The sequence below is a fragment of the Seriola aureovittata genome, chromosome 21 (assembly GCF_021018895.1).
Source record: "Seriola aureovittata isolate HTS-2021-v1 ecotype China chromosome 21, ASM2101889v1, whole genome shotgun sequence".
Taxonomy (NCBI): Eukaryota; Metazoa; Chordata; class Actinopteri; order Carangiformes; family Carangidae; genus Seriola; species Seriola aureovittata.
Window position 1 is genome coordinate 22,089,023 of NC_079384.1, and position 21,073 is coordinate 22,110,095.

The 21,073-nt window shown below is 43.5% G+C and overlaps 1 protein-coding gene across 6 annotated transcripts in view; it reads left to right on the forward strand.

Annotated features, from left to right (window-relative positions):
• The window catches only part of ryr2a (ryanodine receptor 2a (cardiac)), a 202,363-nt gene that overhangs the window by 101,910 nt on the left and 79,380 nt on the right, over positions 1-21,073 (forward strand). For 5 of the 6 annotated variants that reach the window (XM_056366909.1, XM_056366911.1, XM_056366912.1 and 2 more), the window contains 15 exons: positions 673-759; positions 1,558-1,689; positions 5,464-5,558; positions 5,856-6,031; positions 9,472-10,127; positions 11,088-11,288; positions 11,692-11,797; positions 11,963-12,106; positions 12,451-12,578; positions 12,972-13,117; positions 13,862-13,976; positions 14,162-14,294; positions 19,035-19,138; positions 20,617-20,752; positions 20,882-21,068. In XM_056366909.1, coding sequence (XP_056222884.1) covers positions 673-759; positions 1,558-1,689; positions 5,464-5,558; positions 5,856-6,031; positions 9,472-10,127; positions 11,088-11,288; positions 11,692-11,797; positions 11,963-12,106; positions 12,451-12,578; positions 12,972-13,117; positions 13,862-13,976; positions 14,162-14,294; positions 19,035-19,138; positions 20,617-20,752; positions 20,882-21,068 — 2,546 coding nt within the window. The remainder of the gene's footprint in view (positions 1-672; positions 760-1,557; positions 1,690-5,463; positions 5,559-5,855; positions 6,032-9,471; positions 10,128-11,087; positions 11,289-11,691; positions 11,798-11,962; positions 12,107-12,450; positions 12,579-12,971; positions 13,118-13,861; positions 13,977-14,161; positions 14,295-19,034; positions 19,139-20,616; positions 20,753-20,881; positions 21,069-21,073) is intronic. The other variant, XM_056366910.1, reaches the window with a different exon arrangement.

Sequence of the window (21,073 nt, forward strand, 5' to 3'; positions counted from 1 at the left end):
ATTCTCCAATATATGTTCAAGTCCAGCATGCACACACTTTCTGCTCTGTATTTCACTTGACTGTGTCCTTTGAGAAAAGTTTAGAAAACAAAAGAAATTTATATTTTACATTCTTAGGTTTCATGATGATTGAACCGCCAATATTTGCATTAAGCAATCAGAGAGCGGCTGTTCATACAGCCAATAACATCATTTCATTTTAAGCAGTATTTGCATTAAGCAGCAGCATCACCATCGTTGGCCAACAGTAACTCAAGTTAACACCACCTGCTTGTTCAGCTTTCAGTCAGCGACTTACATTGACCTGCAAGAGGCTTACAGACAAAAGGAACATTTCTGAAAATAAAAAATGTTTTCATCCCCTTAAAAAAAAATTCTAACAAAAATACATTTAACAATCATTTTAAGGTTTTTTTGGGGCTTTTTATGCCTTTATTGGATAGTATAGTAGAAAGAGACAGGAAATGGGGAGGCAGAGAGAGGGGGAATGACATGCAGTAAAGGGCCGTCTGCAGCGAGGACTGTAGCCTCTACACATGGGGCGCCTGCTCAACCCACTGCGCCACTCGACGCCCAACAATCATTTTGACTTGATATATGATAGTAGAAAAGAAATGGCTCCATGTGATTTCTGCTGGACTTTAATAACTAAGCTCTCCTTCCACTGCACAGGTGGAGCCCAGTACTAAGCTGTTCCCCGCAGTCTTTGCCAAGGCGACCAGCCCCAATGTCTTCCAGTTTGAACTGGGGAGAATAAAGGTGAGGAGGACATGCATACATACACACACACAAACAACTTTATCACCTAAATAAAGTAACTGGAGTACTGCTTTAGCTGCTGACAGAACTTGAATGTGCTTGAATTGCAGTGTGGGGCTTTTGTAATGATTTTGTCCACCATTTTCTCCCCTTTCAGATGTTCCACTTGCATTGCGGTTCTTATAACTGTTACAGAAATACCACTGTTGATATGCCAAAGGCCCGCTGATCTCGATGAATATGTTGATGTCCAGTCAACATAAAAAGAATGCAGTCTTTACCTGAAACCCAGCAGAGCTCAGCTAGCTTCCCTGCAACACCACTTGTACTAACTATGCTGGTGCTGGTCTGCTCTGGTCCTCTTGTCATGTCAGCAATTGTACACTGAGCTCAGCCTTGGTTTCAGTTCACTTAGGTCAACAAAGAAACACACAGAGCAGAACCCAAATACTTTAGGAAGGAGAGATATCAGTCATTGTTTATCATAGCCCACAAAACAGAGTGAGTATCTGGTCTCTGCCCTCTGACCAGGTCATATTAGTTGAAGTAGAATTGAAGTTTGACAACCAATCAAAATGACAAATAATAACAAATGACAACCTGCGACATAAGCATGACCATAATATCACAGGTCAGCACAGTTATCCCTGCTGGGAAGAAGCAGTCCATCTCTGTGACATGAATCCAATCCATGACTGTTTAAGATGATATTCACTTGACTCACAAAGAAAATCCAAACTGGTTTGGATTCGTTCTCTTCTGAGCCTGATCTTAAGACATGTCTCTTTTTCCTGTCAGAATGTGATGCCTCTGTCAGCTGGTCTGTTTAAGAGTGAGAGGAAGAACATGGTTCCTCAGTGTCCTCCACGGCTTCATGTCCAGTTTCTTACTCCTGTTTTATGGAGTCGTGTTCCCAACCACTTCCTTAAGGTAACAACTAATTGCAGGCGTTTTTTGTTTTGTTTTGTTTTGTTTTTTAATATATGGCTTTTTGGAAAAAAAATGCAATTGATTTTGTGTGTAATGAAATACACTGTATACATATAATAAAGGCTGACAGTTGTGAATACACACAGCTTTCTGTCTTACATTCTGCTCACCTCTTAGACCCATTTTAGAAGTGTGTCTGAAACTGTTCACAATCTCTGGTTTGGAACAGGAAAGCTGATTTCCTGACTGCAGTGCTATGTTAAAATGCTATGTTTCTGATATTAGCAGCATGGTGAACTGTCTGCTGGGCCTTGCAGTGGGCTGATCTGAGCCAGTTCTCTTTCAAAGGATTTGTTTCATGTCTCATTATGGGGAGCTACTCCTGTGTGACCTCATCAGAAGCACAAATGACATTACGCCAGCCCTAATTGGCTGGTTAGTGACGTCTATGTCAGGAGGGGATGGGACCCTCCTCCTATACATTAGGCTGACATAGTGTCAGTTGTGATTCAAAAACATTCTCATTTTTCACAGAAGCCTTTTGATAATAATGCTGTTGGGTGCTAAGCTAAACTTTCCATTGATTTGAGTACACAGGGTGACTTTGTTCCCAGTTGTACGGTTGCAGGCTATCTCATGAACAGTAGCAATACTAGTAGTACAGTACTACAGCTGGTTTTGGTATGAAGTAGCAATACTTTCACCTTAGGAAGTAGCAATACTTTGCTTTTTTCACATTTTTGCATTTTTGCAAAAAAATGTAGCAGCTAGCAATACCATCGGGTAGCAACACTCTGTAACAGGTAGTGTTGGCAATACCTCACATCATGTGGCAATACCTTACAGGTAGCAATGCCTCCAGAAAAGTTGCCACTTTTCACCTCCACACTAGCTGGGAAAAATGCAATATTTTCCCCATACTTACCTAGTAGCTACACAAGCTGTTCTAGCGATTTCACAATCCTGCTATAGCCCATTAGCCAACCATGGCTATGGCTAACAACCCCAACTTTCCCCCGTAAGCTGCTTCCCTGCCAGCTAGCCCGCCAGGCTGTGTGAAGTGGCTGCAGCACAGGGAGAAGCAGACATGTCAGAGGGTTTGTCCACATCTGGACCAAGCTGAAAAGTTCCCTGCCGCTGAGGGACTGAACCAGTCTCATTGTCATCTCCCCTGGATCTTGATATGTTAGACATGTGTAAGTGGAAGCTACCAGGCTCAATATCCCATGGCCTGCTGTACAAGCCGAGGTTGCAAAATCTTGGTTTAACGGCAAAGAAGCTGCCAAAAAGACAGGGAAGCAAGTGTTTCCTGTTTTTCCAGAGCTGTTTGACGAGATAGAGGTGACATGGAAGGATAGGCCATACAGTGAGACACAACCCATCATGGGGGCTCCCTGTTGTATTGTGAGGGGATGGAGTCCCATGGCATCTGCCAGATGCATCTGATAGAGCCGCTGGTAGCGACTCATCTTCACCCAAAGACCTCCATGTCTTCTTCGGCTCTGTCTCTCCCATCAAAGACAGACCACTTCCAGTGTAGCGTCACTGATAAGTGTTAAAAGGCAGCAGCTCTGTCAGTAAGAGCCCTTAATGCTTCTTCTACCCTGATAGCTTACCAAGCTGAGTTAGAAGAGGACATGACTGCTAAACCAAACACTACTGTAACCCCAGTCCCATGTAGCTAGGAAATATTGACTGACAAATAATTGGGGTGTTGTATTACAGTGGGACGGGGCCTGAGTTCGTCTGAAGATGGCGCTACCTGTGGTAAACGTGATATAAAATAACTTGGCGGTGCCTCCAATAACATTTAAGAAGTAACACAAAATTTGGTACTTCCCCTTTAAAATAAAAGTTCCCTTTAACCTATTTAATATTTATCCAAAAAGTATCACCCTTGTAAGTACAACACAGGATTTAGTGGAAACAACAATAATTATTTATTGTAAAGTTACGAATTGGATTTCCAAATTATTCAAATAGTTCACTGTTGACTTTTAAGTAGGCCTATGCATTGATAAAAATATTCAAAACTCTCATTTGGTCTGGAAGGTTTGACACACAAATGATGAACCCAATGATAAAATGTGAAATCAAATAAACAAGTAAACTCAATGTCTACAGCCCACACTCACACACACATTCACGCAGGGCTATTAAACATAAACAAAACGTTGCAGGCCTGGTCGAAGCTTGTGAGCGTGGAGGCCGAAAACGAATGGCCGTTTCACTAGGTTTTAACCAGCATAAGCAAAAAATTAGCACGTGCACAGTGTTAATGGTGTACTCACGAGTCCAGCAACAGTCAGAGAATAAGATGGAAAAGGGGCAAAAGGCAAGGTGCAGTTTCAACGGCAAGCAAATGGAGCGTGCAGCAACACAGTGCGGTGAGCCACGTTCAAGTACAGCAGCTACAGTCTCCCTCCAAAGGTCCAGGGCTCTCCCGGTCCTCACTCTCTCCCTCTTATGGCAAATGTCCGGTCCTGAATCACATAATTCTTCTTAGTAACTAAGTTACAGGCTTACTCATGGCGAAAAACCAACAGTAGGTCTTAAATGAATTAGCAATTGCTAACTGCAATGCAGAATTAACCATAGGCAAGTCTATGAGCAGGCTAAGCTAAAGGCTAGCAGCAATTAGCAATTCAGCTCGTCTTTAACACATTACAAATTACACAACAGCACAAAGTACATTAAAACACATGAATTTACCTCTGGCAGCTTCTCAGAGTTCTCACACATAAACCAGGGGACGACTCTCCGTCCATCTTGGGAGTTAGGTGGAAGTGTTTGAGAGCTGGTGCTCAGAGTCACAAATGATTCCATTTCATTGTCATGTGGCAGTGATTTTGTCCTTTTTACAGGACCTAACTGAGAAGGGCAAGGCTTTCTCAACCATCAAGGTGTACCTTGTGGCTATTTCAGCCTGCCATATTAGTTGATGATAGAAAAGATGGCGGGTCAGCACCCTTAAGTGTGTATATTCATGAAGGGTGCACGTGGCAAATTGTCTACTTCTAGGCCACTGGTGCCCTTTTGGGATCTAACCACTACTAAACACTCTCTCCTGTCCCATTTGATCAGGTGGGGTTGAAGGGGTTGTCCTTGATGATGGCCTATTTGCTGGCTTTAGCTTCAGCTTAGTGCATTGGAGAGTTCCATGCACTCTCCCTGCATCTGGCATGTATACATTTTTCCCCGGGGAAACCCTGTGTTAAAGCAGTGTCTCTCCCACTGGATAGTAGGGGCTATCAGCCTGGTCTATACTAGCAGGGGTTTCCAGCCTCCTGCTGGCCTTCGTGCGCATTCCACTAGGGGTCTGGTGGCTCTGTTTTATGGGGGTTTCTATTTGTGTATTTCTATTTTGAAGTGTGTGCTGCTGCAAGCTGCGCCCCGCCCCACACCTTTGCTAGATTTTTATAGGTTGGATGTCACTGCACCAACTCCGGCACATTCCGTCCTCGGTGCGGGGTCTTGTCAGGATATGGATCCTGCCTTGTGAGGGGCTGCTGGGGAGTGTCTCACCAGACCACCCTCCTTGCAATGGAAGCCAGGTATAGGTCAGCTTGTTTTAAATGACGACTGATGCAATGTCAGCCTAATATATAGGAGGAGGGTCCCAGCCAATGCACTCCCCATATTGAGACACTCACTCATGCTAATCAGAGAACCAGGGTTATATTCATATACCCCTAAGTTACTACTGGCTAGCAGAAAATAACATGAAACGTCATGTATGCTGTCTGTGAAGTGCTAACAGTTATTTTTTTTCAGGTGTCAGCATCCAGAGTGAATGACAGACATGGCTGGCTGGTCCAGTGTAGTGAACCCCTGCAGTTCATGTCTCTGCACATACCTGAGGAGAACAGGTTGAGTATCCACAGCTACTTACACAAACACACGCACACACACACACACACACACACACGCACGCACACACACACACACACACACACACACACACACACACACACACACACACACATGCACACACACACACACACACACACACACACATAAAACATAACATAAAACAACATAAAAATAAAAATAAACAGATTTATGATTTATGTCCTCACAATGAATAATACAAGAATAAACACACATTTTCTTCCTCCTGCTCTCAGGTTTTTCATGCAGTCTCTCTCTCTCACTGTGTTGTCCAGGTCGGTCGATATCCTGGAGCTGTCAGAGCAGAGGGACTTATTAAAGTTTCACTACCATACCCTCAGACTGTACTCTGCAATCTGTGCTCTGGGAAACAACCGGGTGGCACATGCCCTCTGCTCCCATGTGGACGAAGCACAGCTGCTGCAGGCTATAGAGAATAAGTACATGCCAGGTAACACACACAGCATATAGAAAGAATAACTTGCAAAGTAATAGAGTCTGTCCCTGAGAAAGAACTACAGGCCAGAAGATAGTCAGAGCCTGTATCATACATCCTCTGAAGACACATCATCGGTAATGGAATGCGGGGTCAGAGGGTGTTTCAGGTCTTTCAGCATTATACACCGTTGCCCAGGCAAACCAGCCGGAGTTGATCAGGCCCCAACTTGTGTCTGAGTAGCACTTGACCACTCCTCACTCTTTTTCAGCCACAGCCACTCTAGAAATCAAACTTCTCAGCCTTCATCTGCCAGTTCTGGGCTGTAGTAAGAAGACCAGCTGCATGCCCTTGGTTGTAGCTGAATCTTGTCCGCCATCTTGATGAAGGAAAAGTCCACTGTGCTTCCACTGTGCTTGCAGGAGGTGTTCTCAGCTACTGTGGCGCCAGCGATAGCGTCCACTTGCAGAGATTCAAAATATGATTAGTTCATACCATGTAAAAGGCTGTGGCTGTTTCCAAAACTCCCCTCCTCATTCACTCTTTCACAATCCCTACATATCAAAGTCAACAGTTAACTCTATGGTTGGTCGTAGGGACGACCTGATTGATTAGCTTCCGTTCATTATCGGCTGATTTTCATTAAAAACTGCATGATTTGCATAAATACTTCTAGTCCGCAATCACCTAAAAACCGATGTGGTGTCTGCGGCTGAGAGATGCACTGTGTGCTGTGTAGTGTAGTGTACTCCCACCTCCCACCTCGCTCACTGCAAGGCGCACGACAGGCCACCAAAACAAACATGTTGGTTGTGTGGAACTTTTACAAAGTGTGTGAGACTGATACAACGTATGCCATCTGCAATGCATGCCAAAAATGATGGATATCGGCCGATCTCCCTCATAGATGATCAGTATGAGTGTGTGGCAAAAAAACGTGATCGCAGCATCCCTAGTTGGTAGTCAGTTGACATTTCATAGACTTATAGATCATCATCGCATTATAGAAGTTGTAGTGATTTGGAAAAAGTATTCAAATCAGTTGTACTATATATCAGGTCTGAAAAGTGCAAAGTGCATGGTTGAGATAACGGGATTAGAGGTGCAGGTGTCACCACAAGATCAGCATGCTGAAGTTGAAGTATGTCATCGGGAACCTGTGCGTGGGGCAACGACGACTTGGAATCACCCACTTCCAGCAATGGGGGGAAAGCAGACCCAGGGCAGAAGAGAGACATGATCCAAGCCGAGGTCCAACTCCTCTAGGAGGAAGGGCAAAGGTCAAGGTCAACTTGGATCACAAGGAGCCTGGACAAAGTGGGACCAGCCAAAGTGGAGGATCACGTGGCCTGAACTATGGAGACTGCACAGGTGGCGAGATGCAAGACTGCACTTAGTCAGGGGAGATACAGATTGGTCCTCAGGTCCTACGGCTGACCTCTTGGAGCAGAAGAGATGTATCTAAGGCCAGTCCCATCCATACACTTCATCAGGAATGGGGAGAAGCCACCCTCCTCCAAGGACACAGGACACCAATCCTGTGGCTGGCATAATCATGGGACATGAGCGTGGACCAGGAAGAAAACTACACTTTCTGCAGGTTGTCCAAACATCCCTAAGGCCTGACATAGTCATATGGTCAGATGAGGTGAATAGGATCATACTGACTGAACTGATGGTCCCATGGGAAGATGGAAGAAAAAAGTACCTCATCCAACAGTGCAGGGGGAAAAGGTGGCAGGCCTAGCTATTTCCAGTTGAGGTAGGCTTCAGGGGCGTCCCTGCGCAGTTTATGTGGAGGATGTTCATAGAACTGGGTATAGCAGTAAGGGAGAGGAAGCCAGCTGCACGCAGGTTGGGGGAGGAAGCAGAAAGTGCTTCTTGTCGGCTCTGGAACAGATGGGAGGAGTCAAACCGGATGCCAGGAGAAGATGGTCAATGACTGGCCATCACTGCCAACCCACCAACTGCAGGATATTGTGGTTTAAGCAAAGTGACCTAAGGTGTTAGCATCTAGATGTATCTAATAGTTCAAATCCTTATTTAATTGAAATTGGTAATACCAGAAGTTGAAATACTGCATCACAAGTTCTGCTGGTAGTATTGCATATTTTTCTCAATGTCCACAAATCTCAGGTGCAAGAGCCAAATCACCTGTGTTTTAGTCTCTCAATACTTTTTGACATCCGTACTCTGCCTGTGACTCTCAATTGCATACCCATTGGTTCCTACTGAAGACGTTAATCTCTATGAACAGCTCAGAACCATGTACTTTCATTTTCTAAAAGGTTCAGTAATTTCCTAAAACAGCTACCCGCTTTAGTTTTTGACAAACATTACTCAAACAGGAGGAAATAGTGGCGGTGCATAATCCACATTTGGTGCTGTAGTGAGTATTTGTGGCAGCAGGATGGTGTGTGTGTGTGTGTGTGTGTGGGACTGAGCCAAAACAAATTACAGTGTGAGTGTTCATGGTGTTGAAGGAACATGTCACCCAGAGTAACAGTGTGGCTCACTGATCTGTTTTTAATAGTTTTTGGAAACAATGGAGCTCTGTGGCTCAGCGGGATCAGATATATCAGGCTGTGATACACAGACTGGTTCGTCGGAGATGTTCACTGTTGGTTTGGCTCTGCACATGAGATTTGTTGACAAGAAGAACCAGAACAATCCTTGAAATAAACATACAATGTTGTGCCAGTTCACACTTAAAAATAACTATCTCAAAGTTCAGTTCATACAGATGAAAATTAACTAGTTCACGTTCATAGTTAATTTTTTTAAGTTTTGAACTAAGTTCACAGTTCAAAAAATGAACTATTTCACGTTCATTTGTTCCTTTTTAAAAAAAAAAAAAAAAAATAGGCCACTATTCTCTCTCAATAGAACCTCCTTCTACCCATCCATCACCAGCCCCAAATCACTGCCACTCCCAAACTATATGAATTATTGTAGCACTGAAGAACCACAGACATGAGTTACATTTAAAATCCGTATATAAATATAATCTGTCTGAGTTTTCACTTGTTTGTTCATAAAACTGCTTCAAATGCTCAAACAAACTGCAGTAGTAAATGCGTCTGTACCGCTAGCACCAGCCATGCATGGCTGTGTCAATGGAGACGTCATGTGGCGTGCCATAAAACGGCGTTCACTCACAAGATTGTGTAAACTGATTCGTTCAGCTCAGCGTTCACAAAAAATATGAACATGTTCAATGAATGCAGGTAATTGAACGTGTTGGACGTGCACAACACTGCATACAGGCATATTATTGGCAGAATGCAAATAAAGTATAAAATGTACTCATGCAAAATTGTGTGGTGCATTATGCGGTTGTATATTACTATTATATATGTCACATTAATGAATTATTTTTCTAATTCATTTATGTGAAAATTATAATGTTGGTTGAGCATTATAATAAAATCCTTCTGTCTGTCTCTCTACCACAGGTTTGCTTCGTGCTGGCTATTACGACCTCCTCATCGATATCCACCTGAGCAGCTACGCCACAGCTCGCCTCATGATGAACAATGAGTACATTGTTCCCATGACAGATGAAACAAAGAGCATCACCCTGTTTCCTGACGAGAAGAAGAAACATGGCCTGCCAGGCATTGGCCTCAGCACCTCCCTGAGACCCAGAATGCACTTCTCATCTCCAAGCTTTGTCTGCGGGACCGGATCGTTGTATCGAAACAACGGAAACAGCGGATCAGGATCAGGAGACTGTTTCCAGTACAGCCCTGAATTCCCTTTAGATATACTGAAAATCAAAACAATTGAGATGCTGACGGAGGCTGTGCGGGAGGGAAGCATGCACGTACGGGATCCGATAGGAGGCAGCACTGAGTTTCTCTTTGTTCCCCTTATCAAACTCTTCTACACCATGCTCATCATGGGAGTTTTCCAAAATGGAGATCTGAAGAACATCCTCCGACTGATCGAGCCATCTGTGTTCTCCGAAAGGCGAGAAGGGCAGGAGGAGATTCACATGGAGCTGGAGACGGTGAAGGAGGTGGAGACTGAGGGTGGAGGGGAGGATAGAGGGAGGACCATGCCAAAAGGACTGTTGCAGATGAAGCTGCCAGAGCCTGTAAAACTCCAGGTAACTGTTTGTAAATACAGTTATATTTTTGTCCTACTGTATTTGCAAACATTCAGTATTACAGTATTCATAATCAGCTTTTCTATGATTTATATTGGGGAATTTAGTTTTTTTCACTGAGTGATCTTATTTAAAGATAACTAAGCTTTTTTTTAAGTTGCAGTCAAACTTCATATAGCATTGTGTTTCTACCATATGTATATTTAGTTACACACGTGATGTACTGTCCAATCAAAGTCACAAAAAATGTCAAATCGCAGGTAAAAATCACTGAAGTTCTTGATTTTCTCACAGACATCCAGAATGAACAAAGACCATGACCAAACAACAAAGCTATAGGTTGCTATTGGCATGTGTCACATACTGCACAGCAACCTCATCAATGGCAAAACAAGCTCTGTATTTCTGAGGTTGAACCATATACTGTGTGTGCACAGACACTCAGGTGAATGGAAAAGTGGTCTCAGACTTTTGGACCCCACTGTATTTAAGTCCATATAGTGCCATTTTCTACCCTTTTGTAAAACTCTGAAATTAAGGCTGCACACAACTCCTTGACACTAATAGACATCCAGTGAGGAGCAATGGAACATATTAAGATCTGTTTCTCACTGTTATGAAATACTGTCCAGCTGTTTTAAAATCCAGCATCAGAACAGAAACAGGAAATGAACTCAATTAACACCTTTTACTTACAGATTCACAGATTTCTTTTTCCTCTAAATTTTAAACCTGCAAAGACTTTGCTATGACAGGGATGTACTGTATCCTACAAACTTTTCTTTTATCCTACACTTTTCTTCTCATCTATTTGAGATTTTCAACATAATATGGAGTTGCCCTAACGTTATATGTGAACGAATATGTCTAATCTGTGTGTGTGTGTGTGTGTGTGTGTGTGTGTGTGTGTGTGTGTGTGTGTGTGTGTGTGTGCGTGCGTGCGTGCGTGCGTGCGTGCAGATGTGCCATGTGCTACAGTATCTATGTGACTGTCAGGTGCGTCATCGTATCGAGGCAGTGGTGGCCTTCTCTGATGATTTTGTGGCCTGTCTCCAAGACAACCAGCGATTCCGCTACAACGAGGTGATGCTGGCACTCAACATGTCTGCAGCTCTCACTGCCAAGAAAACCAAAGAGTTCAGATCACCTCCACAGGAACAGGTAGGAACACCACTGAAGAAGAGTGAGGCTGAGCTGGGGAACTGGAGAGTACAGAAGAAAAGGTTACAAAACACAGGGAGGCTGGAGAATCATAAAATGTTGTGCATTAAGAGTTTATTAAGTAAGATCAAGTGTATCCTCTGCAGAAAGTGGTGAAACAAAAGACCACAGTTGAGCATGAAGTAGAAAATAAGCAAAGAACAGTGGACAGTGTAGAAAGACCTAAGCTGAGTTTAAGAGACACACTGAAAAACACTGCAGCCAAATAGCATCTTTACCAATAGTCAACACAGTGGTAGAAACATGTTTCTATTATCTATCAAAATCTTAGTGTAAGATTGTTTCTCATTCCAGAGGTGGTTGTAGAGGTATGTAATGAACAGGACTTGTTGTGTTTCTGCAGATCAACATGTTGCTGAACTTTAAGGATGAGAAGCAGGAGTGTCCCTGTCCTGAATACATCAGAGAACAGCTGCTCGACTTCCATGAAGATCTGATGAGACACTGTGGTAAACTACACCTGAACAGTTTGGCAAATGTTCGAATGAACTGCCAGTGTTCTCATACAAAAGAATAGAGACCAGTAGTAACGGAAACAATAGATCAATACTATCTGTATAATGTAAATTCAAACACACAGTATGCACTGTATAGTGATATTTCTTTCCTGTCAGGTATAGAGTTGGATGAGGACAGAAGCATAGATGGTGACAGTGACGTCACCATCCGAGGTCGACTCATGTCACTGGTGGAGAAAGTGGCTTATCTGAAGAAGAAGATGGCCAACTTGCCGAAGGAGAAGAAAGACAGGAAACCCAGTAAGTCAGACAGACAAACACACAAACAGAAGAAGTAGGTCATCAAGTGATGTTTGAAGAAAGAAGTAGAATATATTGGTCTGTCTGAGAGTGCTCACCCACCTAATTCTCTCTCTCTCTCTATTTTCTGTGCACTTGTGTGTAGAAAGCCACTTATTCTACAGCTTCTCCAATGGTTTAGTTTGCCAGAATATTTAGTTTATTTGCAAATTGTTTCACTGTATTGATTTTGTATGAGCTGTTTACAAGTCAGAGTCAAGTGAAAAATATACAAAAACAAAAAAAAAAAATGAGAGGAAATAAGATTTTCAGATTACCCCATCACTGTATGTGTGTCTGTACAGGTACGTTACAGCAACTGATCTCAGACACGATGGTCCGCTGGGCTCAGGAGTCGGTTATTGAGGATCCAGAGCTGGTCAGAGCCATGTTTGTCCTGCTGCACCGCCAGTATGATGGCATCGGAGGACAGGTTTGTGTGTGTGTTCATTTTAATAGAAAGAAGATATCACTCTGTTACATTAAAATATGATAACTTGGTCAAGTGTGAGAGTGGCTTCATCAGTATATGTGTAATAAGTTTGTTCTGAAAATATTTTTGTGAAAATACAGCAATACTTCACATTTAAAGTAGGATATCCTACAAATCATACCTTTACATCTTTACCTTTATATATCATACTGTCATAAACAGAAAACATCATTTGTTATTTTGATGTTATGGAAAGTGATGACAATCTGTATTGTGCTGTGCAGTCTGTACTGTAATCTGTACTTTCTGACTGTTCAGAATGTACAGTCTGTAATGTAAAAGTCTGAACAGTCTGACAGCAAAGGAAATGTGCATATCTCTCTCTCTGTTAAGGTGCGGGCTCTTCCTAAGACCTACACTATAAATTCAGTTTCCATTGAGGACACCATCAACCTGTTGGCTGCTCTGGGTCAGATCAGATCTCTGCTGAGTGTCCGCATGGGAAGAGAGGAGGAGAAACTAATGATCCGAGGGCTAGGGTGAGGAGACACTTGTCTGTCAGGCTCTTCAGCACAGATATATTTTATTTTGCTTAATTTTTTCTCTCTTTCTTGTTAATTAATCTGTGACAACTGGACAAATATTTGCACTCACCATACTGAAAATCATCTCTGACACTGCATCATATAATTACCAAGTCTAATTTCTAATTGTAGTTGATATCAGCAAATGTCTGGCAGTAGTGAATTACTGGGGTTACATGAATGCATGGATATATCTGAATTGGAATGTCATCAAATACACAACTGAAACATACTTTCTCGATCCTCTGAGATGCAGCATGACTGGAATAGATCTTACACCTCAAGCATCTCACTTTTTTAAAAACTGTATTTGAAGAGATTGTTAGAACAGACCACAAATATAAATGTTATGGTACGCTATGTCACATTGAACTACACTTGCTATAAATTACAAGAAGACACCTGATGAAAGTTAAACCACCGAAACCTCCTTCAGTGAAGAATAAGACATTTTTTTATGTATGTTTGTTCCTTTTAGCAAAATTAAAGATGCCCACCACCAGCTATTGTAGTGTAGTAGGGACTTATTTTAACGCCAGTAATGTTGAAGAAAAGGAAAAGTCAGAAATGTTGGTGCTAATCTAACTTCAAAGACACTTGAATGTTCTTGTGATATACTGTGTACAACATGTTCAGTCAGTGGTTATAAACCTGATGAGAGCCTTAATGACCTTTAAACTTAACTTCCCTCCTCTGTAGTGACATCATGAACAACAAGGTCTTTTACCAGCATCCTAACCTGATGAGAGCTCTGGGGATGCATGAGACTGTCATGGAGGTGATGGTGAACGTGCTCAGTGGGGGAGACTCAAAGGTGTGAAGCGTAAATAGACTTTAAGTGCTAAAGCTGGGTCAGGTTGTTGATGAAACTTACACAGTGTGTTTAAAACTTAGTTTATCTAAAATACATTTAAATAAATAAACGAATGAAGTGATGATAAAACATTATGTTGCATGATGTTTGTGTTAACTGCTCTTTACATGATGTGTGTTTTGCAGGAAATAACCTTTCCAAAGATGGTGGCCAACTGCTGTCGCTTTCTCTGTTATTTCTGTCGGATCAGTCGTCAGAACCAGAAAGCCATGTTTGACCATCTCAGCTACCTTCTGGAGAACAGCAGTGTTGGCCTCGGTGAGTGTATGCATGTGGTTGTCTTATGTGTGTTGTTTTTTTCCCTCCCTGTTTTTCTTAAAATTCAACCATACTGCATATGGTTACAGGATGTTTGTGTGGCACCTGTAAGGGGTTAATGTTTTATAACATGTGCTAAAATACATTCATTTCATCGTATGGTTATTTAGTGTTAAAAACAGTGTTTTTCTGTGGTTAAAAGGTCAAGTTCATGGACTATACCCGCCAGCAGGTGGCAGTAGTTTGTTTTATGGAACATAGCCACAGGCCACATCACGTGGAAGTAGACATGTATGTGAGTTGGTAGTCGGAGCCCGGACGAAGTGTTGATGCAGGTGCCTGGTGCTGCTGTATTGCTACTCTTGCCGTTTTGCTGAGTTTTCGCCGGTGAAGTCAATAAACGAACATTCTTCTACACCACGAGTGTCGTCCGTGTGAGTGGTGTAACATTTGGTATGTGGCTGGAGTAAGTGAATAAAGCGGGGTTCAGTCCATGCTGGCCATCAACTTAACAAGACGTTGTGTCGTCTTTATATCTCAACATGGTGTCAGAAGTGGCTAGATTTTAGACGCAGGCGGAGTCCGTCATCCACTGCAGAGACTTTACTGCTGAACAGCTAAAAGATTATGATGTGGTCAAAACACAACTGACAAAACACTTCATCCCCCGGCGCAACTTGATATTTGAGCGTGCAAGATTTCACAAGAGAGTACAGGGGAGGGGTGAGTCCATTGATAACTTCATCAAAGCACTTTATGAGCTTATTGAACACTGCGAGTATGGACAGCTAGATGAGATAGACAGATGAGCTTATCAGGGATAGATTAGTGGTGGGTCTGATGGACACTAAGCTATCTGAAAGATTACAAATGGATCCAGACTTGACATTAGACAAGGCTAAAAAGCTAACTCTTCAACATGAGGCTGTTAGGAAACAGCAAAATCTTCTTCAAGATGTGTGCCAAACTGAGCAAGCAGTGGATGTTGTAGCAGCTAAGGGAATTGCATTTAAAAATGCCAATGCCTCCAGAGCACGCTATAACGATTGTGACAATAGGGCTGGGACAAGTCAAAAATACCAAACCCAAACTTCGAGGCAATGTGGCTGGTGTGGCAGAGGCTCCCATGGTAGACAGTCATGCTCTGCTAAAGAGGCCACCTGCAGGAGCTGCCAAAAGAGGGGTCACTTTGCTGCTGTGTGTAGGTCCCACCCAGTTCTCTCAGAGGTGTCACAGGACCCTGAGGAGGAGGGTGCCTTCCTCGGCTCACTTGGGGATGACATAGCAGAGCCGTGGACTGCGGAAATTGGCCTAGCTGGTCATGATATTCAGTTTAAGCTGGACACAGGGGCTGATGTGACTGTGATTTCTGATTCACTCTATCAAGGACTGCAAACAGAGCCCCTGCAGCATACAACAAAACCACTCTATGGCGCTAGTCGAATCAAATTGACTATAATGGGGAAGCTTACAGCCAACCTGACAGCATGCCACCGATCCTCAGTGCAGACTATTTATGTGGTACGTGGCTTCCGCACACCCCTTTTAGGCCTTCCTGCCATCAAGGCCTTGCGCCTAGCTAAGAGGACCGACATCAGCGCCGTGAATTCCTCCCCCTGCAGCAAAGAGCAGGAAGCTAAAAGGCGCTTCCCGGGACTCTGCGAAGGAATAGGGAAGCTAGAGGGAGAGTATCACATTGTTCTCCATCCCGATGCTAAGCCCTTTGCTTTGTCTACCCTTAGGCGGGTTTCCCTCCCCCTCATGAGCAGAGTCAAGGAAGAACTCCTTAGGATGGAGGAGTTAGGCATCATTTCACGTGTGGAACAGCCCACGGAATGGTGTGCTGGGATGGTGGTGGTCCCCAGCGGAAAAGAAAAAGTAAGGATATGTGTGAATTTCACACACATGAATGAAAATGTCTGCCGTGAGCTCCACATCCTGCCAAGTGTTGAATTCACACTTGGCCAACTGATCAATGCCAAAATATTCACTAAGCTTGAGGCAAAATCAGGCTTCTGGCAGATACCTCTCTCTCCTGAGTCAATGCTCCTTACCACCTTTATCACTCCCTTTGGACGCTTCTGTTTCAGACGCCCTTCTGAATCTCCTCTGCCCCAGAGCACTTCCAGCGCCGCATATCCCAACTGCTGGAGGGTCTGGAGGGCGTCGTCTGCCAGATGGATGACATTCTCGTATTTGGTGCAACACAGGGAGAGCACGATACACGGCTCATGGTGGTTCTGGACAGATTGCATAAGGCAGGTCTCACTCTGAACACTAAGTGTGAGTTCTCAAAGAGAGAGGTCAAGTTTCTGGGGCAGTTCATTGACAGCTGCGGTGTCAGGCTTGACTCGGAGAAGGTCACGGCCCTCAAGCATCTGGCAGAACCACGGAACACTGCAGAAGTCCGCCGCTTCAACAGCCTTGTCACCCACCTGGGGAAATATATCCCTAACCTATCAGAGAAAACCAAGCCGCTGAGAGATCTGCTGAGCAAAGACAACGCCTGGTACTGGGGCCCCCAACAACGCAAAGCTTTCAATGAGTTAAAGGACGAGCTGTCAACACCACCAGCTATGGCACTATACGACCCTTCAAACGAGACCAAGGTCTCTGCAGATGCCTCTTCCTATGGCCTGGGGGCAGTCCTCATCCAACGCCGACATGGGTCTGACTGGCGCCCTGTCGCATATGTCTCCAGAGCACTCACACCCACAGAGCAGCGTTATGCTCAAGTAGAAAAGGAAGCTCTGGCTGTTACATGGGCATGTGAACACTTTAAGGATTTTTTAATCGGGATGAAATTCCAAGTGGAAACTGACCACAACCCCTTCCTTGCACTCCTAAAAACAAAACAACTCGACGAGTTGTCTCCCCGCATACTGCGGTTCAGGATGAGACTGATGTGGTTTCACTTCTCTATTGCACATGTTCCAGGTAAAGTTTGGCCACTGCAGATGTGCTCTCGAGGGCTCTGGTCACTTACTCACACACAACTAAAGACAACATGGAGGAGCAGGAGATCGAAGGTTACATAAATGCTGTACTCACTTCACTGCCCATCACAGAGGGGCGCCTCACTGAACTGAAACATGCACAACAGGTGGACGAGCTGTTAAGGCTGGTGATACAGTAACGTCTCGACGGAAGGCTGGAGGACATTAAAAATGACAATGCCCTGAAAGCATACTGGGCCGTCTCTGGAGAACTCACAATAGCTCAGGGCCTGCTTCTTAAAGGGACCAGGTTGGTCATACCTGCATCAATGCAAAAGGATATCTTGGATAAGCTCCACACTGGACACCAAGGCCGCACAAAATGCAGGGAAAGAGCCAAGTGTTCTGTTTGGTGGCTGGGTCTTAGTAGGCAGTTACAAGAGACGGTTGAAAAATATCAGAATTGTTCACAATACAGACTGCAACCTCCAGAGCCTCTCCTACCCGGGGAGACTCCCCACAGCCAATGGCAAAAAGTTGGAGCATATCTCTTCCAACTGGATAACTCCATGTACCTTGTCATGTTCGACTATTTTTCCAGGTTCATTGAAGTTACTAAGCTGCTGTCAACAACTTCGACAGCGGTCGTGGAGCCCATCAGAACTTCTTCAAGGAAGGCGACTTCGCACGACCGTGCCGACTCACCCGTCAGTCCACATACCAGCCTGGCCTGATCTATCAATCCAGGATGTAAAGCAGGGATCCACCCCCATCCCTTTCAGCTTGTCTTTAAGAATGGGGGGTTGGATGGGTTTAAATGCAATTGAGAAATCAAAGAACATAATCCTTATGTAACTACCTGGCTCATCCAAGTAAGAATGGGCCCGGTGGAGCATGTAAAGGACAGCATCATCCACTCCAATATGTTCTTTGTAGGTGAACTGTAGTTCAGTCAGGAGGTTGTTTCATAGTCATCAGGTGCAGTAAATGTGGAACAATACAACAATATGTTGACAAAAAAATTTACTTTTGAACATTCAAGTATTTTAAAATCAAGTACTCCAGTACTTTAACTCCAGTAAAAAGTTAACAACTTTCACTTGTATTGGAGTAATATTTGACCAGGAGGATCTATGATCTGACTATAGTAAATGGAGCTCTGTACTTTGTTCACCCGTGTAAGGGAGGATCTGAAGTTCTTAGACTAAAAACATAGATGAAGCCTTCAGCCAATCAGGATAAAGTTCCTAGTCAGTGACCACTTCTCTCTAACACTGGGTCCTGGACTTCCTCACTGGTGGGCTGTAGTCTAGAACCTCCAGCACCGCCACACAGAGTACTGGCACACCTCAAGGCTGTGTGTTCATTATAGAAGAGCAAAGAGCAATCCCCTGATACACTGGGAGCGTGTAACATATCAAGTCATCCAGCAGTAATCTTGGTAGTAAAACCTGAGACTTCTATCAAGCCTGAAGCTGAAGGAACTACAAGTACTGGATTCAAGAGGATGAATGTACAGTAATTGACAAACACAGAAATGTACCTGTGAAAATGAAGATCATGTGTTCTCTTGCTTCAATGTGTTCACCTGTGTTCTTTAACTAGTTGGAAGAAACTGAGCTGTTTTGTGATGATATTTTGTTTTTTGTGGAGCTCAATTTGTATTTATATCTTTGTCCCATATCACTCACAGAAATTAGGTTGAACAGTGACATAAACCTAATGGAGTCCCTGTAATCTTATTTGTACCTATAGTAATAATATATTTTTCTCTTCTTTCTCTCCTTCTCTTTCGTCTCCTCAGCTTCTCCATCCATGCGAGGCTCCACTCCTCTTGATGTGGCTGCAGCATCAGTCATGGATAATAATGAGTTGGCTCTGGCTTTGAGAGAGCCAGACCTGGAGAAGGTGAGGTTGAAAAACATTTATACAGACACACACTCACACACAAACAGAGACTCAGTGGTTGCTTTAATGGAAGAATGTGGTGAACATGTATTTCAGAAGACTCAGAGCTGCAGAGGATTCACTGTGCCACCCTAGCCCTCACTTCACTCTGACCAAAAGTAGATGATGTATTTGGATGAAAAGTTCCAGGTTTTTAATATTTAAAAAACCCAGGTAAATTCATTTCTATCAATGAAGGTAAACTACACAGTATTAGAGACACATCTCAGTATAATGGTTTATTTAATAAACTTGACAGAAGCTCTAAGAGCAGCAAGAGCTGGAGGTCAGTCCTAGGTTCTCAGCAGCCTTTGATACAGTGACTCATCCGGCTGTCTGTACTCTCCAACATGGGCATCTTGGGCAAAGCCCTTTTTTGTTTTGAATCCTCTCTCACTGGTCTCTCCTTCAGTGTGTCATGGCAAGGGAAAATGTCCAAAGATTAGTTCTGGGACCCCTCCTCTTTACACTACCTCCTTGGGTCCAGTTATCCTCTCACATAGCTTCTCAAATCACTGCTATGCTGACGACACCCAGCTATACCTGTCATTCCCACCAGATGACTCCACTGTCTCTGAGTGGATCTTGTGCTGTCTCTCTGATATCTCCACATGGATGAAGGATGGATGATGATGCCTTCAGAGTTACTCTTGGGTCTGCTCCATCCACTTGAATTAAATCATTCAGCCTTGTGCTCCTTCTCAGCCACCGTGTTCTTCCAAGGATTGTTGTCTGGCTTTGCCATCCCTGCATACAAGAAAATCTCAGTCCAGACTGTTCTGGTCTATGGTTCCCTGATGGTGGAACAAGCTATCAGATTCTTTCAGAGTAGGGGCGTCCCTCTCTATTTTCAAGAACTCATCGCTTCAGAGAGCACCTAAAACCTAAACCTAAAGCCCTAACATATCTTACTAGCTCTTAATATGCACTTTTGGTGCACTTCTTTAATATAATCTCCTTGCATTTATTAAATACAGTAGATGTAGTACTTAATGTTTACACTAAGGTTTCCTTCTGCACTAAAGCTTCACTTGTAAATCACTTTTGATAAAAAGGTAAAATGTAAACTGATATCAGGGTAAATATACACCAGTAGACTTATAAATTGTGAAATTTTTGATACATATCCAGATTGTCCACTTCACTCTGTAATGATGAATATGGCATCTAACAAGAAACAACAACAGCAAAGTGTATACCTGCCTTCCAGTATTTACACCCTGCTGTTCAGTTTAGACCTGTTTCACTGTAAATTCATCTGTCTGATATTGTTTTGACATAAATGCCCACCAATCAGTGTCAATATGAAGTAGTAAAACACAGCAAATTCTTCCTTTTGAGAAGCTGGAATCAGCCACTGTTTTTTTTTTTTGTTTGTTTGTTTTATGATATATCACTAAAAACATTCTACGTGTCACTTTGTCTGCCTCCACCTGTAGGTGGTGCAGTACCTGGCCGGCTGTGGGTTGCAGAGCTGTGTGATGCTGGTGCGTAAGGGATACCCCGACATTGGCTGGAACCCTGTGGAGGGCGAACGCTACCTCGACTTCCTGCGCTTTGCTGTCTTCTGCAATGGTGACAATTTAAACAGTTTTGATTGATGAATCAATTTCTTGGTCAAACTATTTTCAACTAAAAACTGTTGTCCGTCTTTGTCAGAGTAGTGTTTGTCTGGCATAAACACCTCTACTGTTCTGTGGTTAGGTGAAAGTGTTGAGGAGAATGCCAATGTTGTGGTGAGGCTTCTGATTCGCCGACCAGAATGTTTTGGCCCTGCTCTTCGGGGTGAAGGTGGTGATGGGTTGTTGGCAGCAATGGAGGAAGCCATTAAGATCTCTCAGGATGCTTCCAGGGACGGTCCCTCTCCTACATCTGAGAGCAGCAGAACACTGTAAG